We start from the raw sequence: 20,119 nt of genomic DNA, 5'->3' as shown, positions 1-20,119 counted from the left end.
TTTCTAGGCATTATGATTGAGTGGTGTTTTACTTTTGGGTAATCTCAAACACTTTCCAGATTTTGGGATATTTCTATAGGACATTTTTGCTCTACCACATTGTATATCTGTGCCAAGTTTTCTCTGAAGGCACATATTCAGGAGAGTAAAACAAATTCTTTTTAATAATTAAAATGAACCCCAAAGCACAAGGAAATGACAAATGGTCTGCCTTAGTGGGTGCTGAGATCTCATTTCAGTGGAGAATTGCTATCTCTAGTACCTCAGAGCTGGAATGCACCCCAGATGTTGTCTTGACCAACAGCACAGCCTTCCTATCCACCTCCACTTAAAGACACCAAGAACAGGGTTTTGAAACAGCTTTGTGATTAAACATGAGATTTGTAGACTGGCTCTACTCCTGACTTGCTGTGTGATCTTTGGAAATTGCTCAACCTCTCTGTGTTTCATTTTCAGTGTGCCAGATGTTAGTCTAGGCACTGGGGACACTAGCAAGTTCCTCACCAAGACTATGATTAGTGTTGTAACTACTTGGGGGACTTTCTGGCAGATTTGAGAGCACAGGGTGGCTGAGAGGATGGCCTGCTTACCTCCAGATTGTTTCAAACCCTCTTTTCCCCGTCAAGTTTTTAAAAACACATTGCTCTCCTCTCATGTATATAAGCCATCCCTAGGCTCAACAGGGCAGGGCAGTTTTGGGAATGATCCCCTGCTTTCTCCTTGTGCTGCCCTTCTGATAATAAAGCTCTCTTTGATCAAAACCAATGTCTCAGACATTGACTAACTATGCATCAGGCACACTGACAAGTTTGAGCTCCTTAAGAAATTTGGTGAGCCAGCCAGGAGCCTTGTGCCCCAAGCAGGCCAGCCCTGGCCAGAGGGGTGACCTCATGGGAATTTCCCACAGCTGCTTGGATTGCCATTGAATCCAAGGAAATTCCCCTGGCTGCCCCAGAGACCTCCACTGGCCTCTTCTCAAGGCCAAGCCTCAATTGAAGCAAAGACATATTCCATGGGCTCTGGGAGAGCTTCTGTTGTTGAAGAGTGTGTTTGTGTGTGCGCAATCAGCAACTGCATTTCCTCTCATTTGCTTTGGGTTCTTTTTAGAAATCTTTCCAAAGAAGACCTTTAAAGAGGGACCTTCAGGGGCGCCTGGGTGGCGCAGTCGGTTAAGCGTCCGACTTCAGCCAGGTCACGATCTCGCGGTCCGTGAGTTCGAGCCCCGCATCAGGCTCTGGGCTGATGGCTCAGAGCCTGGAGCCTGTTTCTGATTCTGTGTCTCCCTCTCTCTCTGCCCCTCCCCCGTTCATGCTCTGTCTCTCTCTGTCCCAAAAATAAATAAACGTTGAAAAAAAAAATAAAAATAAAAAAATAAAGAGGGACCTTCACACTTTGCAAGATGGAATAGTTGTACAGCCATCCTTAATTGCTTTTGTTGATGGATCATTTGCTTTTGTTTTTCTCCCACAATGCTAAAATACTGTTAGTCCTGTCTGTCTGCCTTATCTGTATTATGGGGAACACCAGTTCAATCCAGAATGTAGTGATTTGGGTTGCACTATGCAAACTGGTCTTCTTTTAGCTATGCTTCTATGAATCATATTCTTTTGTAATGTATCTTGGCCACAATACAATTGGAACTGTTCTTTTGCAAAACCAGGAATACTGCCCCTGAAACAATGCAAAGTCCTTTAACCTCTCTGGGAACTACTTATCTAAATCATTTTGCATCCCTGAGACTGAAAGTAAAAAAGGGAAAGAAAAAGGACTTTTAAAAGTACAAATGACTCAAAAAACACCCTTGCTCAAAATCAATCCCACAATTTCCATAAGGTTATTTGCCAAGAAAAAATACAAATCTTTATTTAAAATTTCTTATTTTTGCCTGTCTTATATGGTGTTGTCTACCTCTGGATGATATTACTAAAATTAATGACAAAAGAGCTCTATTTAGTTAGAAACAAGCACTTTTAAGAATGGGACGTCCTTACAAGCAAAGATGGAAACTAATTCAAATTCTTCTCAGGTTCATATGATCTGGCATAACCTCTGATAAATGAAAGCTTGAGTTTGCTGGTTTAATTAAAATAAGCATGTCTTTTGGAGTTACAGTTTTGATTACTCTTATCTGAATGTTTGCTTTTCCAGACTTAAGAAACAATTTTCTCTTAAGAGATCTATGACTTACAGAAACTTGATAAAGTATTCTTTTGTGAACACATTGATCTTTTCTCCCTACCTGAACCCTCCAGAATTCAAAAACTCTCAGTAAGTATTCTTTCTTTCATGGCAATTATAGTTATTTTCATAAGTTCAGTAAGAATCTTTCATGTAACAGAACATCATTGAAAACACTGGTTATTTTACTAAGACTTTGACTGGAATGTCATAGTTGAGAGAGGCACACATAAACTCAGATATGACCAGCTTTAAGAAACTAAGGTTGACTTCAGGTTCCAATGAAGCCCTTGGAAATGTTAGCCTGGTCCCTTGCTTGCAGACTCCTGGGACCCGTACCAGGACAGTAAAGAATGTCACTTGCTGGCAGGTACAGGAACCTCAAGATATTTTAGGGACCTCGAGAAGAAAGGAAACAACCCACATCTACACGTATTGCAGAGAAAAATAATGATAAGTACTTGGCTTGGCTTCTGGCCTCAAAAGACTATTAAAAGTTAATCTGAGGGGCGCCTGGGTGGCGCAGTCGGTTGAGCGTCCGACTTCAGCCAGGTCACGATCTCGCGGTCTGTGAGTTCGAGCCCCGCGTCGGGCTCTGGGCTGATGGCTCAGAGCCTGGAGCCTGTTTCCGATTCTGTGTCTCCCTCTCTCTCTGCCCCTCCCCTGTTCATGCTCTGTCTCTCTCTGTCCCCAAAAAAATAAATAAACGTTGAAAAAAAAAAATTAAAAAAAAAAAAAAAAGTTAATCTGAAATTCCTTACGAAACAATCTAGCAAAGCAGATTTAAAAGAACCTATATAGCCAATCACTATTCTTGCTGTGCTTATGTGAATAATTAGGCCAGGTTTGTTAAAATTGGATTTATTTTGCAGCAAATTAGACTTCATTTGGCTACCTTCAATAAAAAGGAGGGTAAATTTGGAGAGAAAAATTATATTTCAATAACACACCTTTGTGGATGTTAAATTCTAATTCTGATTAATTGTCTTTGCATGTGTGCAGTTTGCCTATACAGCTGGGCTGGATCCTATATTCCTCTGCTTTCTTTGAACATCTATGACTCTCCCAACTAAGGTTTCCCATTTCCTCCCATTCTTTTAACTTGAAAAAAGCCCATGAGTTTCATCGACCAGATTCAAACAATACTACCAAACAGAGGCATTAGAGGCACCAGAGACACTGCAACCAAATCAATATGTAAACTCAAGAGTACTCCTGAGACTTCAAAATTACCTAGAATGTATCCTGATAGGATTAAAAAACAGAGGTGCCTCAACAAAAGAATCTAAATAAGGTTTGGGTTGCCTAGTGCCTCAGTCAGTTGACCACCCGACTTGATTTTGACTGACGTCATGATCTCAAGGTTCATGGGATCAAGCCTCATGTCAGGCTCTCTGTGCTGAGTGCAGGGAACATGCCTGTGATTCTCTCCCTCTCTCTCTCTCTCTCTCTGCTCCTCCCCCACTTGTGCGCTTCCTCTCTCTCTCTCTCTCTTTCTCTCTCTCTGTCAAAATAAATAAACTTAAAAAAAAATTTTAAGGGGTGCTTGGGTTGCTCAGTCGGTTGACCATCTGACTTGACTTTGGCTCAGGTCATGATCTCACCATTCATGAGTTAAAGCCCCGTGTCAGGCTCTGCACTGATAGCACAAGGCATGCTTGGGATTCTCTCTCTCTTCTTCTCTCTCTGCCCCTCCCCCATCTCCCTATCTCAAAATAAATAAATAACCTTTAAAAAAATTTTAAATAAGGTTCAATAAGTTAATCAGCTGCCTCTAGAAGACACTTCATCTTTTCCTGAATGAATCCATCAAGCATATTGTCAGTATGCTGACATCTACCCTGAAGCACCTGAAAATTTAAAAGTGATACATATGACTTTTATTAGCCAAAGTGTCCCAGATAGTCAAAGGAAATTACAAAAAATAGTGGTAGTTTTAGAGAGGGCTATTTGGGCATCAGTAGGGATTGCTTTTAAGGTTTCTAGTAACTGGGATCAAGTCCAGAAAACAGAGAAGCAAACAAACTAAGAGTAATGAGACAGCATGCTACTTTGCTAGCTGTGGCTACCTGAGGAAAGTCTCCCGAGAAACAGTCACGGTGAAAACCGAGGTCCAAGCCGTGTGCCCAGACACTGGAGAATGTCTTCGAAGGCAGGTTTCCCATTTCCACTCCCTTGGCTATTGCTCTTTGCCCCTCAGCAGCAGGAAGCAGCCAGAGCGGTCATTGTGCCTATTCTCCAAGATGGAAGAACTATAAAATAAGAGTGGGGATTTGAGGCAGGTGCGTGGTTCCTGGACCTGTTTTGAAGGCCTAAGGGGAACTATAGTTCTATCAGTTGCATTATTAAGTTAGGTCCGCGTTCTGTTTGCTCTCTACATAACCATCGTTTATGAATCTCATAACCTCATTCCAATCAATCATTAACTTTGCCTTTGTCTTTTTTACCTTTATTCCCTGTTTATCCACTGATTCTAGAAACCTAATGGGGCTGGAGAGTAGCATTGGTGTTGATGTATCTGATCATACCAGGTCCCAAAAAGCTCCTCACTGACCAGAAGAATGCTTACCCCCAGTTTGTTTCAGGGCCCCCCCTCCCAACAAGTTTTTGAGAAACTCATGACCCTCCTCTCATGTATATAAGCTGTCCCTAGGGTCAACAGGTCAAGGCAGCTTTGGGAATAATCCCCTGACTTCTCCTTGGGCTGCCTTCTCCCATCCAAGTACTAACCAGGCCCGACCCTGCTTAGCTTCCGAGATGGGCTGCCTTCTCATAATAAATGTTTCTTTGTTTCAAAACGAGTGTCTCAGAGTTTGGCTTCCTGGACATTGGGTGCATGGACAAGTTTGACTTTCTAAGGACAGAAATGTAAATCATTTCGCTTTTTTCAATCAACACTATTTGTAAATTTTATTCTTTTTATTATATGTAGTCATTTTCAAAACCCGATACCTATGAACAAGTGAGTCTCTCCCTCTTTTTTTTCACTTAATTATAGTTAATTAACATACAGTGCAATATTGGTCTCAGGAGCAGAATTCAGTCATTCACCACTTACATACAACACCCAGTGCTCATCACAAGTGCCCTCCTTAATACCCGTCACCCATCTAGCCCATCCCCCACTCACCTTCCTCTGTCAACCCTCAGTTTGTTCTCTATCATTAAGAGTCTCTTACGATTTGTTTCCCTCTCATGTCTCCCCATCCCTTCCCATGTGTTCATCTGTTTTGCTTCTTAAATTCCATGAGTGAAATAATTAGGTATCTTTCTCTGACTGGCTTTTTTTGTTTAGCATAATACATTCTAGCTCTATCTACGAATGCAAACTGGTGCAGTCATTATGGAAAACAGTATGGAGGTTCCTCAAAAAAACTAAAACTACCCTACTATCCAGCAATTGCACTATTAGGTATTTACCGATAGGATACAAAAATACAGCTCTGAAGGGGTACATGCAACCTCAATGTTTATAGCAGCATTATCAACAATAGCCAAACTATGGACAGAGCCCAAATGTCCATCAACTGGTGAATGGATAAGAAAATATGGTATATATGTGGAAATGTAAAGTTAGCCACCAAAAAGAATGAAATATTGCCATTTGAAAGTAAATCTTACAGTTGAAAGTTTCTATATCACTTTTCTTTGACTTGAGCATATAAGAGCAATAAATTAACCTTTGCCTTATTTGTCCATGGAGTCAGCTTCCCAGCCCTCTATTATATTTTAAACAATTTCTGAATTTGGGGAAGAGGTAATTTATTAATGTATTTCCAGAATTTGGCTAACGCTAGTAGAGGCAACATAGAAAATTATAAAGAGGTGCATGGCTTCTAAAAACAGACTGAGTTGAAATCTGTTCTGTTTTCTTCTAGCTATGGACAGTTAGGTAAGTTATAAAAGTCTTCTGCCTCAGTCCTCTCATACATAAAATGGGAATGAAAACAGCACCTAGCTCATAAGACTGAGGTAGTCAAAGACTGCACCAGACAGCCTAATTATTTAATTATTTTTTCAAATACTGTATTTTATTTTTTTTTTCAACGTTTATTTATTTTTGGGACAGAGAGAGACAGAGCATGAACGGGGGAGGGGCAGAGAGAGAGGGAGACACAGAATCGGAAACAGGCTCCAGGCTCTGAGCCATCAGCCCAGAGCCCGACGCGGGGCTCGAACTCACGGACCGCGAGATCGTGACCTGGCTGAAGTCAGACGCTTAACCGACTGCGCCACCCAGGCGCCCCACAAATACTGTCTTTTAGATACAGACTGAAGAATTGCTTTAGGCCACTCTTTCTTTAGTAGCCTCAAATGAGTCTTACTTTCCTTTAGACACATCAACCTTTCTGACCAATTATGCTCAAAGTAAAATCATATGGCAGAACAACTCTGAGCAAAGTGTTCTAGCCTTGCAGACTAAAATGATGACAAGTAGTATATATTTTTAGCTCCTCTTGCAGTTTGGAAGGATCATCCACACTTTAAGGAGGTTAAAGATTTAGCTTTGTAAATCTATGGTAGGCAATAGATTTAAAAGTCATGAACAATGTTTTTGACATATAGATAATTTTTTGGTCCTAGTCTGCCTTACCTTTTTCAGAATATTCTAATTCCTCATGGTGACTTAATAGGTTATGATGTCCCCTAGAATTCTGGACTTACCTGACGGGTACTAGCAGACTGAAAACCCTTCAAGTAACATTAAAATCTGTCTGAGAAAATGGCTATTTTGGGTAATGGTGAGATGGTCATCAACTTGACTGCCTCTTTGAAAGGTATAAGCTGCATATAGATTGCCTACTGGAGGATTGGAAAGACTCCAGACCATTCTTATAAATCCTCCTTCCTAATTCTTGGTTTTTGTTAAAGGTAGGAAGAGAAATAGGTGATTTCAGCCACTAGGTGGCAGTGAGGCTTCTTGTAAACTTCTTCCAGTTTTTATTGAGCTGTGCACACCGAACTTTAGATTCATTTCTTCTACAATTAAAAAAGATTTATTTATACCCACTGGAAATGTTGACAATAGCCTGAAATTAGTAAATTTTTCCATGTCAAATAGGCGAAGTGCAAATGTTAGTTTTTATCATCCCAAATATGTTATTTTATAAAAATGTATAATATTTTCATCATATTGTATAAACATATTAAAATCAGTAGTTCTCCATACATATCTCAGAACATTTATGACATATATATATATATATATATATATATATATATATATATAGTGTTCATTGGAATTCAAGAAAAATTTCAGAAAAAGTATTAAGTTTTAGAATGTCATGAGCTAAAATATGAAATAAGATATTAGAAAATAATAGGAAAACATAAGATTATCATAGTTGAAACATTATATTCTAAGCCCAAGAAAATCGACTAAAAATGTCAATTATTTAGTACTCAGGTAGGTGGCTAATTTCAAGTAAATATATATATAAAACTATATATATATATATATATATACACATATAACTATATAAAACTACACATTTTCTTCATTACAGAATTATCAAAAAGTGACAGTTAAAAATGACCTTGGGGCACCTGGGTGGCTCAGTCGGTTGAGCATTTGACTCTTGATTTTGGCTCAGTCCATGATCTCACGGTTGGTGGGATCAAGCCCTATATCCAGCTCTGCACTGACAGCATGGAGCCTGCTTGGGATTTTCTCTATTTCTCTGTCTCTGCCCTTACCCCCTTCTCTCTCTTTCTCTCTTAAAATAAACATTTTTGGTGGGGTGCCTGGGTGGCTCAGTAGGTTGAGTGTCTGACTTCAGCTCAGGTCATGATCTCACAGTCCATGAGTTCGAGCCCCACATCGGGGTCTGTGCTGTCAGTTCGGAGCCTGGAGCCTGCTTCAGATTCTATGTCTCCCTCTCTCTCTGCCCCTCCCCCACTCACACTCTGTCTCTATCAAAAAATGAATAAACATTAAAAAAATTTTTAAATAAACATTTTTTAAAATGACCTCATAAACATTAAAATAAAATAATTCATAACATTAATATTTTCAGTATTTAATGAAGAAAGTTATAAAACTTTACTGGGAGATACAAAAGAAGGCCTTAAAAGTACAGAAATAAACCATGTGTAGGATTAAAAAGACCAATATTGTCAATATCATATTTTTCCCTAAATCAATGTATAAGATTAACACAATTATAATTACTAAGTATTCGTGTCATTTGATAAAATCATTCTAGTTCATACTAATAAATAACTGAACTGGTTTCAAGACAATTTGAGGAAGAATAGCAATGAGGATACTTATTTAATAGATATTAAAATGTACCATAGATTTATAATAATTAAAACAACTTGCTCTGGAAGGAATCTCAAAGGCATTATGTTGAATGAAAGAAGTCATGCTTAAAAGGCTACTTACTGTGCACAAACTAAAGGGCAACCTATGGAATGGGAGAAGATATTTGCAAATGACATATTGGATAAAGTTAGTAACCAAAATATATAAAGAATTTCTACAACTCAACACCAGAAAAACTAATGATCCAATTACAAAATAGGCAGAAGACATGAATAGACATTTTTCCAAAGAAGCCCTGCATATGGCTAACAGACACATGAAAAGATGTTCAACATCACTCATCAACACGGAAATGCAAATCAAAACTGCAATGTGATACCACCTCACACCTGTCAGAATGACTAAAATCAATAGTACAGGAAATATTAGGTGCTGGTGAGGATGTAGAGAAAGGGGAACCATTCCTCTTGCACTGTTGGTGGGAATGTAAACTGGTGCAGCCACTCTGGAAAACAACATGGAAGTTCCCTAAGAAGTTAAAAATCGAACTACCTTAGGATCCAGCAATCAATCATACTACTAGGTATTTACCCAAAGGATACAAAAACACTATTTCAAAGGGAAAGATACACCCCAATGTTTACAGCAGCATTATTTATGATAGCCAAATTATGGAAATAGCCCAAATGTCCATCAACTGGTGAATGGATAAAGAAGAAGTGTTAGATATATACAATGAAATATTATTCAGCCATAAAAAAGAACGGAATCTTGACATTTGCAATGACATGGATAGAGTGAGAGAGTATTTTGCTAAGCAAAATAAATTAGAGAAAGACAAATGCTATATGATTTCTCTCTTATGTAAAATTTAGGAACAAAACAAATGAGCACAGGGAAAAAGAGAGAGGCAAACCAAGAAACAGACTCCTATCTATAGAGAATAAACTGATGGTTACCAAGGGAGAGGTGGGGGGATGGATCAAATAGGTGATGGGGATTAAGGAGTGCACTTGTGCTGAACAAGCGTTGTATCAGAATGTTGAGTCACTATATTGTACACTTGAATTTGATATTATACTGTATGTTAACTGACTAGAATTTAAATAAAAACTTAGAAACAACAATAACAAAAGAGTATTTACAGCCACAAATGTCCTCCTTGCCCAGCTCAGTGGATGGCTGCCATGTCTATTCTCACCCCAGCAGAAATCTGGGGTTTTATTCTGTGCAGAAGTCTCTGAGCTGCAGGACACCAGGCACATACCTTAATCCTAAACCTAACCTTAAAATTAACCTTACCCTTAACTTTAAACCTAACGATTACCCGAATGATAACTCCCCCAAGCCCCTAATCCCCAACACTAAACCTAACCCTCTGGAGAAATCTCTGAACTGCAGGATACCAGGAACATACCCTCACCCTGGTCCTAATCCTGACCCTAACTCTAACCACATATCTGGAGGGAAAAAAATGACATGGTGTATACATACAATGGAATATCACTCAGCCATAAAAAATAATGAAATTGTGCCATTTGCAAGGATGTGGGTGGAGCTAGAGAGTATTATGCTAAGAGAAATAAATCAGTCAGAGAAGGACAAACACCATCTGATTTCACTCATACGTGAAATTAAAGAAGCGAAACAAACAAGCATGGGGGAAAAAAAGAGGCAAACTAAGAAATAGACTCTGAACTATGGAGAACAAACTGATGGTTACCAGAGGGGAGGTAGGTGGGAGGATGGATTAAATAGGTGATGGGGATTAAGGAGGGCACTTGTGATGAGCACAAGGTATTGTGTGGAAGTGTTGGGTCACCATATTGTACACCTGAAACTAATATTATGCTATATGCTAACTGGAAATAAAATAAAAACATTTTTAAAAGGCCATTTACTATATGAGTTCACTTACATGACAGTCGAGAAAAGGCAACCTAGGTACAAAAAAACAGATCCTATTATCAGAGCCAGAAGTTAGGAGAGAGGGATAGACCACAAAGGGGCACAGGGGAATTTGAGGGTTGAGGACATTTTCCTATAATCTCATTGTGATCGTTACATGGCTATGCATTTGTCAAAACTCACAAAATTGTATACTAAAGACAGTGATTTTTTTTTCTATTTGTAAACCGTATTTAAAAACAAAAAAGCTTGATACTGGTACAAAGAATTGATTGTAGACTTTTCAGAGGTATCAATCACCCCTACCCCATGTAGTCCCCATGAATCAATTTCAATCCAATCAATGGACTCAGAAAAAAAGAAGAGACAAATATTGGTGTTATTACTGAAAAATTTGTTTTGGACTTACAACCATGTACCATAGTACTGTTCATGCCACAGAACAACTGCAAATTTATTTCACTCTTTCCATCCATGGGCTGTAAACTTTCTGAAACCCTGGATGAGCCTTCTGGCACATTGTGCCAGGCTCACAACATATGTGAAGGATGGTTGGAGGCACTGTGTCTGGGGCAACTCAGTAACAAAGTTAATACACATTAAGTAGGGATTATGTACTAAATGTACTTTTCCAGCACCAAAGAGCAGTTACCCAGGCACTCAGCTAAATAGCAATGTGAGGCATCATCTGTGTGCATTTTCTACATACAGATTCCCAACAAAAACTACAAGTATAATAGCAACACTAATAATGTATTTTGTAAAGATTAAAAACACGCTGGGGTGCCAGGGTGGCTCAGTCTGTTAAGCATCTAACTCCTGATTTCGACCAAGGTCATGATCTCAAAGTTCGTGATTTTGAGTCCGGAGTTAGACTCTGAACTGACATTGCGGAACCTCTTGGGATTCTCTCTCTCCCTCTCTCTGCCTTTTCCCCACTCATTCTCTTTCTCTCTCTCTCTCTGTCTGTCTTAAAATACATAAATAAACTTTAAAAACATGTCAAAATTATAAAGGAAATGTATAAAGAAGTTTTTATAGATAGAGAAGCTAAGTAGATAATTTATTCATTTTTTCAAATTTGCATTAGAAAGAGTAGTGAAGAGAAGATTTTAAGTTCATTTATTTATTTTGAGAGAGAGAGAAAGGAGAGAGCATGAGTGGGGGAGGAGCAGAGAGGGAGAAAACAAGACTCCCAAGCAGGCTCTGCACTATCAGCAAAAAGCCCAAAGTAGGGCTCCATCTCACAAACAGTGAGATCACGACCTGAGCCGAAATCAAGAATCAGACCCTTAACCCACTGAGCAACCCAGGTGCCCCAGTGAACAGAGGATTTAAATGCATGTCTTCCAGAATGGAGATGTCATGCTTTAACCATTGATGATGACAGAAGAGGGGTTTCCTATCTAACAATTACATCTACTGTTTCGTTATACAGAACTTGAAATACATTAAAAGTTTATTCCTTAATAATGTCCAAAACAAAAGATTGCCTCTTTGGAAGCATCATCTACAAAGTGGGTTTTGAATTTATATGTCGAGTTCTTATCTTCTTAATGGCTGCTTTTACTTCTTGATTCCTTAATGTATAAATAATAGGGTTTAAGAGAGGTGTGAAAATTGTATAAAACACAGAAAGAATTTTATCTACAGAGTATCTGCTGAAGGGCCATACATAGATAAAGACACATGGGGCAAAGAAGAGAGTCACAACCGTGATGTGGGCCGAGAGAGTGGAGAAGGCCTTGGCAGAACCACTAGCAGCACGGTGCCTGACTGAGTGTATGATGACCGTGTAGGAGACAAGCAAGAGGAGGAAGCAGACCAGGGACAGGAGGCCACTGTCAGCAATGACCAGCAGTTGTAGCATGTAGGTATCCTTGCAGGCGAGTTTGATCACAAGGGGAAGGTCACAGAAGAAGCTGTCCACCACGTTGGGACCGCAGAAGGGCAAATTCAACATGAAAGCCATTTGACTAGATGAGTGCACAAATCCAACTGTGTAGGAGGATAGCAGCAGCCCACCAAGCACTCGGGGGTTCATGATGGACATGTAATGGAGGGGTTTGCATATGGCAACATACCTGTCTATTGCCATGGCTACAAGCAACATCATCTCACTCCCACCTAGAAGGTGCATGAAGAACATCTGAGAATAACATCCCCACCAAGAGATGGTCTTCCGCTTTCGGAGGAAATCCACAATCATCTTAGGGGTAGCAAAAGAAGCCAGGATCATATCAATACAGGAGAGGTTGATAAGCAGAAAATACATTGGTGTGTGAAGGCGTGAGTCAAAGGTCACGGTGACCAAGATGAGAAGGTTTCCTAACACAATCCCAGCATACACCACAGAGAATCCTAGGAAGAATAAAATCTGAAGATTCTGAGATTTGGAAAGTCCCAGCAAAATGAACTCAGACACCACTGAATGGTTCACCCTTTCCATGTTATCAACTTTATGTCATCATAATCAAAATGAGTAAGAATTGTGGGCAGAAAAGTTGTGTTTACACAAAGAATGGTTCATGTTGGTGTCTAATTTTGATACTCAGACAGGTGAACTTAAAGCACCTCCCACTTTTGGGAAATTTTATTGGTCAGTGATATAAATGGCCCAGAGCAGCATTCCAAACAGTAAGAAGAATTCAGAATATACATTTCTGAAAGACAAAAATAAAAACAGCACATGAAATCACAATCATATAGACTGTGAACTTGGATTCCAAAGCCCTCAATATGACACCTAGCTGAGTTACTCATTGGGCAACATATGACGAGTATCTCCTTTTGAGGGTTATGTTTCCTCCTCAGTAAACAAACAAACAAAAAATCAAACTCCATGATGTTGAATGCCTCTTTGTGCTATAAAGATCTCCATAAATAAGATAAGGATCATGGTGGGTTCCACATTCACAGAATATTATTGAGTTTCTTAACCTGGAAATGATAAATGTAGAAAATATAGCAAGGATTCTAGTGACCCATACTTTGAAAGAGATTCTGGTAAAGAACAATTAATTAATGTCTTAAATTAAGTCTTCCTTATAAGTTTTTAGGTCCTGAGAAAAGCGCATCTTCTCTTTCCTGCTCCATTCTTGCATGGATCCCTCACAGCTTATGCTAATACCAGCGATGGTCACTGAACATTAGTAGAGTCAAACCATGAATTTACATATGTATACATAATATATATATGGCATATATAATTCATTCACTCAAAATTTAACATTATTCACCTCAAATGCCTCTTCTGTAATTTTAAGCAGGATATACCAAGGATGTAGAAAGTCCCCAGCCAAATGGAACTGAATTTATTTTCTTTTCAGTGTGTATTCATTCATTCATTTGTTTAGTGCTATACAGAGGACCACTGGTTAGCTTGTGCATGTTTACTTATCACAGCTTCAAAATGATAAAATGAGGTAATTGAGGTAACTGACTGATGTGGGTAATAGAAATACCATTCTTTCACTACAGTCATCTAAATTTATACCATAGCTTTCCCATCAGCCCATCCTTATAACAACACTGGTTTTGTTGGCTTTGTTCTTAAAAAAATATTTTCAACCATAATAGTTCCTCAGTTATCTAGGTTCTTAAAAAGCTCCTGCAGTAATTAAAGCCTTCCTTTTGTGCCATTGTTTTTTACCAGAGAGGGGAAAATACTTTCATAGGAAAGTGCCTCATGTGAATCCCAGGAATAGCCTTGCATCTCCTTTTCCCATATTGCCATCAATTTCCTGCAATTTATGCTCCCAATCATCAGAAACAGAAGGAAGAAGCATCATAATGTTGTACAATCTGTTTCTCTGAGGCAATCTCATGGGTACATTTATCCAACTGGGGATGTATTTTTCTTACATAGACATATCCTCTGGCCAAGTTCTTACTCTGAGAAACTTGGATTGACACAAATTTGGTACTAAACCACATTAAGTACATAAAGTTATTTCCATGTTTAGAAAAGTTGTATCTTCTTTCAGTTTTATGGGTAATATTTAAAATATCCACACTACGCTTTTTGAAATCTCATTTTTAAAACTGCATTTGAGGGGCGCCTGGGTGGCGCAGTCGGTTAAGCATCTGACTTCAGCCAGGTCACGATCTCGCGGTCCGTGAGTTCGAGCCCCGCGTCGGGCTCTGGGCTGATGGCTCAGAGCCTGGAGCCTGTCTTCGATTCTGTGTCTCCCTCTCTCTCTCTGCCCCTCCCCCGTTCATGCTCTGTCTCTTTCTGTCCCAAAAATAAATAAACGTTGAAAAAAAAAATTAAAAAAAAAAAAACAAAACTGCATTTGAGGAGAACAGGATAGACTTCAAATATACATGAAATAGTTTATACACATTCTTGCATATTACTAATATTTATTGAAGGAGTGAATGAATGAATAAAATATATATGAATATTCAGGATCTACATTAAAATCAGTGTTAAAGCAAAATCCATGTAAATTAGGAATTTTAAGCATATTTACTTTTAAATGTCAAATTGGATGTTGAAGCATTTTTAAACAGAAACAGAATAACCATTCCAATAAAATTGTTAGAAGTACGTATTTTTCCCTAATTTATTTTTGAAAAGGATCAAAGTAGCTTATGTGAATGGAAAAGAAAACATGGTACACAGAGCAGCAGGATATAACAATCTATTTCCTGGGTAAACAATCTATTTCCTGGATATCCTCTGAGAACAGTAATATACACATTAGAACAGTGTGTGTGTGTTCTTTGTGTGTTGTGGGTACTAGTATATGTTTACATTTATATGCTTTTTATTAAAACCATAGTGTTCAATGCTATTTATTGAGAGAATAGTGTTCACATGTATAGTTATTTTCCTTGGGTTTGTCAATACATTAAAAATACATTTCTAAGAGCACATGAAAATCCAAATCATTTTATGGCTATATAGAATTGCATTTTGTTGATGATGCATAATGTAATTACCCCACAAATATAGTTTACTTTTAGGAATTGAACATTACTCATAAGAATTCTGTTTTCATCCTATCAGTGTCTCCTTAAAAAAACAACGATTACCTAACTCCCTTATCAATACCCAAGTTCACCTAGTCCTTCACAATCAGCCTCTCATGTACTCTAAATATCCAGTATTGTTTTCTTATAGTGCCAAAATACAACTTCTGTTTTGGTAAAAAAACAAATTTGTGGTTTTCTGTATTCCCCGTCCATTTCTTTTTTTCTATCCGTACATGTTTTCTTCTTTTTAGGTAGACAAATCCTGTCCATATAGCCATATCCTTCAGGACACCTTGAGGCCTCTCTTTTATAAAACCCATACCAATTTCCAGTGTATTTATGGTCCATTTCATGTGCTCTACCATTTACTTATTCACTAGGTATACCATGTGCATTAGGTGTAAATATTCTGAAATTGAAGGAACACTAGAATAAGAGCTATGGAAATTTGTTCTAATCCAAGGTCTCTCATTTTTGGTGTTGTGATTCTTCTTTCCCCAGATCACTTTTAAGCTCCTTGAAAATAGATCAATTATTCTTATATTCTCCATAATAGATGTTACAAGGGTCATCAATAGAGATGTTGATGAAGTGAGTGAAAGCTGACCGATATTTAAAGAGAAAAACTTTGGAATAATGCATTAATGATAACTGTAGAAAAGATAGGTTTGTTCAAAGTCAAAGAATTTTTCTACTTTTTATGTTTTTTTCTGCTTTGATAGTGTAACTTGCACCAATCTGTAATATTTGTTTAAAGCACATTTTTACATATTAGTTTTTACTCTAAACCATAGACATAGACACACATGCATACACATTCTCCCACACACTCCCTACAAGTGTAGAAGAGGCAAGAGGTGACAGAGTAAAAAGAAAAATTTTATGTTTTCAAGGGAATCATTTTGATTATCTGCCCAGCATCCCCCCTTCCCATAGAAACAAAGTTCTTTAGCTTTCTTCTTACTGTAAACAACTTTCAAACTGTTCTAAAATGGCTGAGGAGAAAGATATATAAACAGCATTTTATAAAAAACAAATGAAATCAACATTTGATTCTTAATTCTAAGACACAGACTCACCGTGCAGAAAATATAGTCGAGCTGAGTATTAGAGGTAGAAATTTAATCGCAGATCACAGGCATCATATTATGAAGAAAAAGGACAAATTGTGATTGATCTACAAGTTGCTTGATCTACAGAGCACAATCTGTCAAACTACTTGAGAATATATGAGTAATTTATTCCATTAAAATGAATGTTTAAAAAGTTTTGTAATCTTAACACAGAAGAATATGAAATAAAATCTATTATGGCTTAGTTTTGCCAAAAATCATATTCTTGTCCACATGATACTAGTCATCTGAGCTGATATTTGTTGTTTGTTTGCTTAACAGAACAGGATAAATTGAAGTGTTAAGTCTAGTAGGTTTATAAGCACAGGGAATAACACATTTCTTTAGAAAAAAGAAAAAAAGCAAAGATTTCGTTCAGCTACCTACTTCTTGAGGCGTCACCATTTGGCATGGATTGGAAATGCTCTCAAATGTATATTAGTAATGATATGGACATTATGAAGTTTGACATGAAAATTCTTTAACAAATGGAAAATAACATCACTTAAAGTATATCAAAGTGTACTCAATTATTTAATTTGCCCCATACTGTCACACTTATAATGCAAATATGCTGTATTTGTATGACAACTAGAATGATAATGCCTTCTAGAATTCTCTAATGTTATCATGGTGTTCACCTAAAGAACTTTTCACATTTGACTCTACCTATGAACAACGGGATTGAAACTCAATACCTAGAAATGGTTCTATATTTTTTAATGTATGTTAAAGCTTCCCCTACAACTTACCAGTTTTACAGTGTTTCAGAGCATTACTTGAGTCAGACACATTGAAACCTGGAGAGGTTCTCTTCCGAAAAATAATAGTATTTCCCTAAAATAATGACAAATGTTAATATTTTCTCTATTTTCTCCATAAAGAGTCATATATATTGAGAGGGTAGTAATATAGATGTGATATATTTTGAGACCTAACAATACCCAACTGATGATAAATACCAATGGGAATTATTAAAGATGCCATGTTGTTTTCCCTGAATGACAACAGAGAAAACTTTTTATGGCATTGCACACTTACAGAAATTGACATGTTTTACTATCAACAACAGTTAAGCAGAGGACTATAAAACCACTATCAGGTCTGGAATGTTCCAAAATGAAAACTTACTTGAAGAGTATTAAAAAAGGTCAATCACAAACACATAGCTACCTTTTACTGTATATTACACTTATGCCTGGCATTATTATAAGCATAACTGGGTCTATCAAAACTGAAGATATAAAGATATAAAGCTGGGGAACTGCAGTCTCCCCATTTCCTTAGTCCCACCTCTGGTTCTAAGAAATGTTTCCTGTGGAGTATCTCCTTGGCTCTCTTTCATATCCAATTGAAAAATATATCTATCCAATATATTAGCCATATGTTCATGCCTCTTTCCATGCCTATTTAAAGTAACATTGAATTTCTGTTTCTGTGTTTAATGAGACCACTGTTCCAAATGTGATATGAAATGTGATATAGCCAGATAATCCAATGTTCCTTTGGTCCCTTTTGTAGATTAGTAAAAGCAAAGTGCCTTTCTTGATCAGAGGAATTGTTCCACATGAAATACACTGATAGACTCTCCAATATTATAAACCTTTAATTGTATTTTCGCTGGCCGCTTCTGTAAGATTGATAAGAAACCATGCATCACAGCCATTAACTCAGGAAATCAGTGGGTGAGCCCTGATAAACTGATGGAGCCAACTGCTCTGTCCCAGAGAACCCTGAGGTGGCTGGACAGATTGAAAGCATAGGTCCTGGCTGAGTTTGCCAACATTATTGCTAAACAAACTTGGGTAAACTCATTGCAAGAGAAAACAATAACTCAAGAGATAAGGGTTTAGAAAAGAGGGAAAATTTTAGTTCCAGGTGCCTATATCTGTGTGAACTGGCAGGCTCAAGCCTTAACAACTGAGCTCTCTGCTTGCAAGGTGGACACCTAGAATTTTTTAGGACAGGTTTAGGGGGTTACATGCAGGAGAGAAGGCAGGGAGCACGTGATCACAGATGAGGTCAGTATATGTTTAACCCCTGATCATGAGCAAGGAAGGGGATATGGGGGGATGTCTTCTAGGCATTCCATTGCTATCAGGGCTTTTCTGATAAGGGGACTGGAATGTTTCATTAATTGTCAGTGTTCTAATAAAGTGAGATATAACTGTTGGGGTCTATAGTTGAGCAAGAAGTCTCACTAACAAAAGGATAACCAAATCCTAGAGCTGAGTAGGTGTCAGTTCTACTGAATCCCTGTTTTTAGACCACTGGGGCTTCTGGAAGGAGTCCAGTATGATTTATTTGCTGGTTTTGTGCAGACCCTTGACTTCAGAGAAATCTGCCTAAAATCATCAGTAGGTGGTTTCTTCCTATGGATGCTGAGTTAAGCCCACAGTGTTCACACTAATGGCTTCCGTGGGTATGAGAGAAGTATGCCCACCTTTTCTCTGTTTGGATATTTCCATGTCATTTTATTTCATTATCCTCAGCAGCTAGTTCAGGAATCCCTAAACCAACTGACGTAAACCTTAACATTCCAATCTCCTGGCTCAGCACCAGGTCTTTTTTGGGTGGTTTCTGTATGATTTGTCTTAATCTTCCTCTAAGTTCCCATAAATGTTTACATGACTGAATGCTGGAAGTGAGAGTAGTTTTATTTTCCAATTACCTAGAGCCAGTATACTTGCCCCTATAGCAAGACCCCTGGCTTAAGAGACTATCAACATCTGAAGATGTCATTGGCCCATGAACCTAATTCCTCCTGCAATGCTAAGTAAGGGTACTTGACAGCATCCACCATGCAGATTTTCCCTTACCTTCTTCCACAGTTTTACTGTCTTCAGGACTTACAGTGGTTGATTTACAAACAATAACATGGCCTTCATTTTGCAAACTACATCAATAAGCAAGGAGCATGTTTTAATTTGACCAAGACGGAATAAAATGGTTTAAACCTGGGCCGTCCAAGTTATTAGCCACTACACATACATGGTTATTTTAGCTAACTACTTTGTTTTTCTTTCCTTCTTTCCTTCCTTCCTTCATTTCTTCCTTCCTTCTTCTTTCTTTCATTCGGTTGTTCTGTCTTTCCAGCCTCTTTCATGGTTCTAGAGTTTATATTATGCAACTTTAAATTATCACATTCTAGTATCTTCAAATAATATTATTCCATTTCACATATAACATACTGAACTTCTCTACTGCTTCTCCCCTTTGTACTATATTATCATGTCATCATTTTATTTGTACATATTATAAATGCAATAAATTGTCATTACAGCTTTATTTAATATTTCTGATGGCCATGAAATATGTAATCGTTATTTGCTTGAAAATGTCTTTATTTCACCCTTAATTTTGGTATAGAATTCTAGTTTGAGAGGGTTTTTTCTTTTCATATTTTAAAGATACTTTGCATAGTTTCTGAAAAGAGTCTAGAGTTATCAATTTTTTGTTCTTTTGTATAAAATGTATCTTTTTTTCTCTGACAGATTTTAATATTTTATAAATTGCTCGTTTTCAGCAATTATTATATGTCTTGAAGTGATTTTCTTTTTTGTTTTTCCTGAGGCTTTCAAACCTAATTTTGTTCTGTGAATTTATACTTTTTATTCGAGTCCTTTAAACATTATTTCTTCACATTTTTTTCCTGTCATCCCTAAATCCAATA

At 37.7% G+C, this 20,119-nt stretch overlaps 1 protein-coding gene across 1 annotated transcript; it reads right to left on the bottom strand.

Moving 5' to 3' along the window:
• Window positions 1-11,864: 11,864 nt before the first annotated feature.
• Window positions 11,865-19,867, bottom strand: LOC123583664 (olfactory receptor 4K13). The gene is made up of 3 exons (XM_045450811.1): window positions 19,861-19,867; window positions 19,318-19,342; window positions 11,865-12,795 (listed from the first exon to the last, which is right to left on the bottom strand). The coding sequence occupies exons 1-3, from the start codon at window positions 19,865-19,867 to the stop codon at window positions 11,865-11,867; spliced, it is 963 nt and encodes a 320-aa protein (XP_045306767.1).
• Window positions 19,868-20,119: the final 252 nt, after the last annotated feature.

Source organism: Leopardus geoffroyi, chromosome B3, assembly GCF_018350155.1.
Source record: "Leopardus geoffroyi isolate Oge1 chromosome B3, O.geoffroyi_Oge1_pat1.0, whole genome shotgun sequence".
Lineage (NCBI taxonomy): Eukaryota > Metazoa > Chordata > Mammalia > Carnivora > Felidae > Leopardus > Leopardus geoffroyi.
The sequence above is the reverse complement of the archived record's forward strand: the minus strand, read 5'-3'. Positions and strand labels throughout refer to the sequence as shown.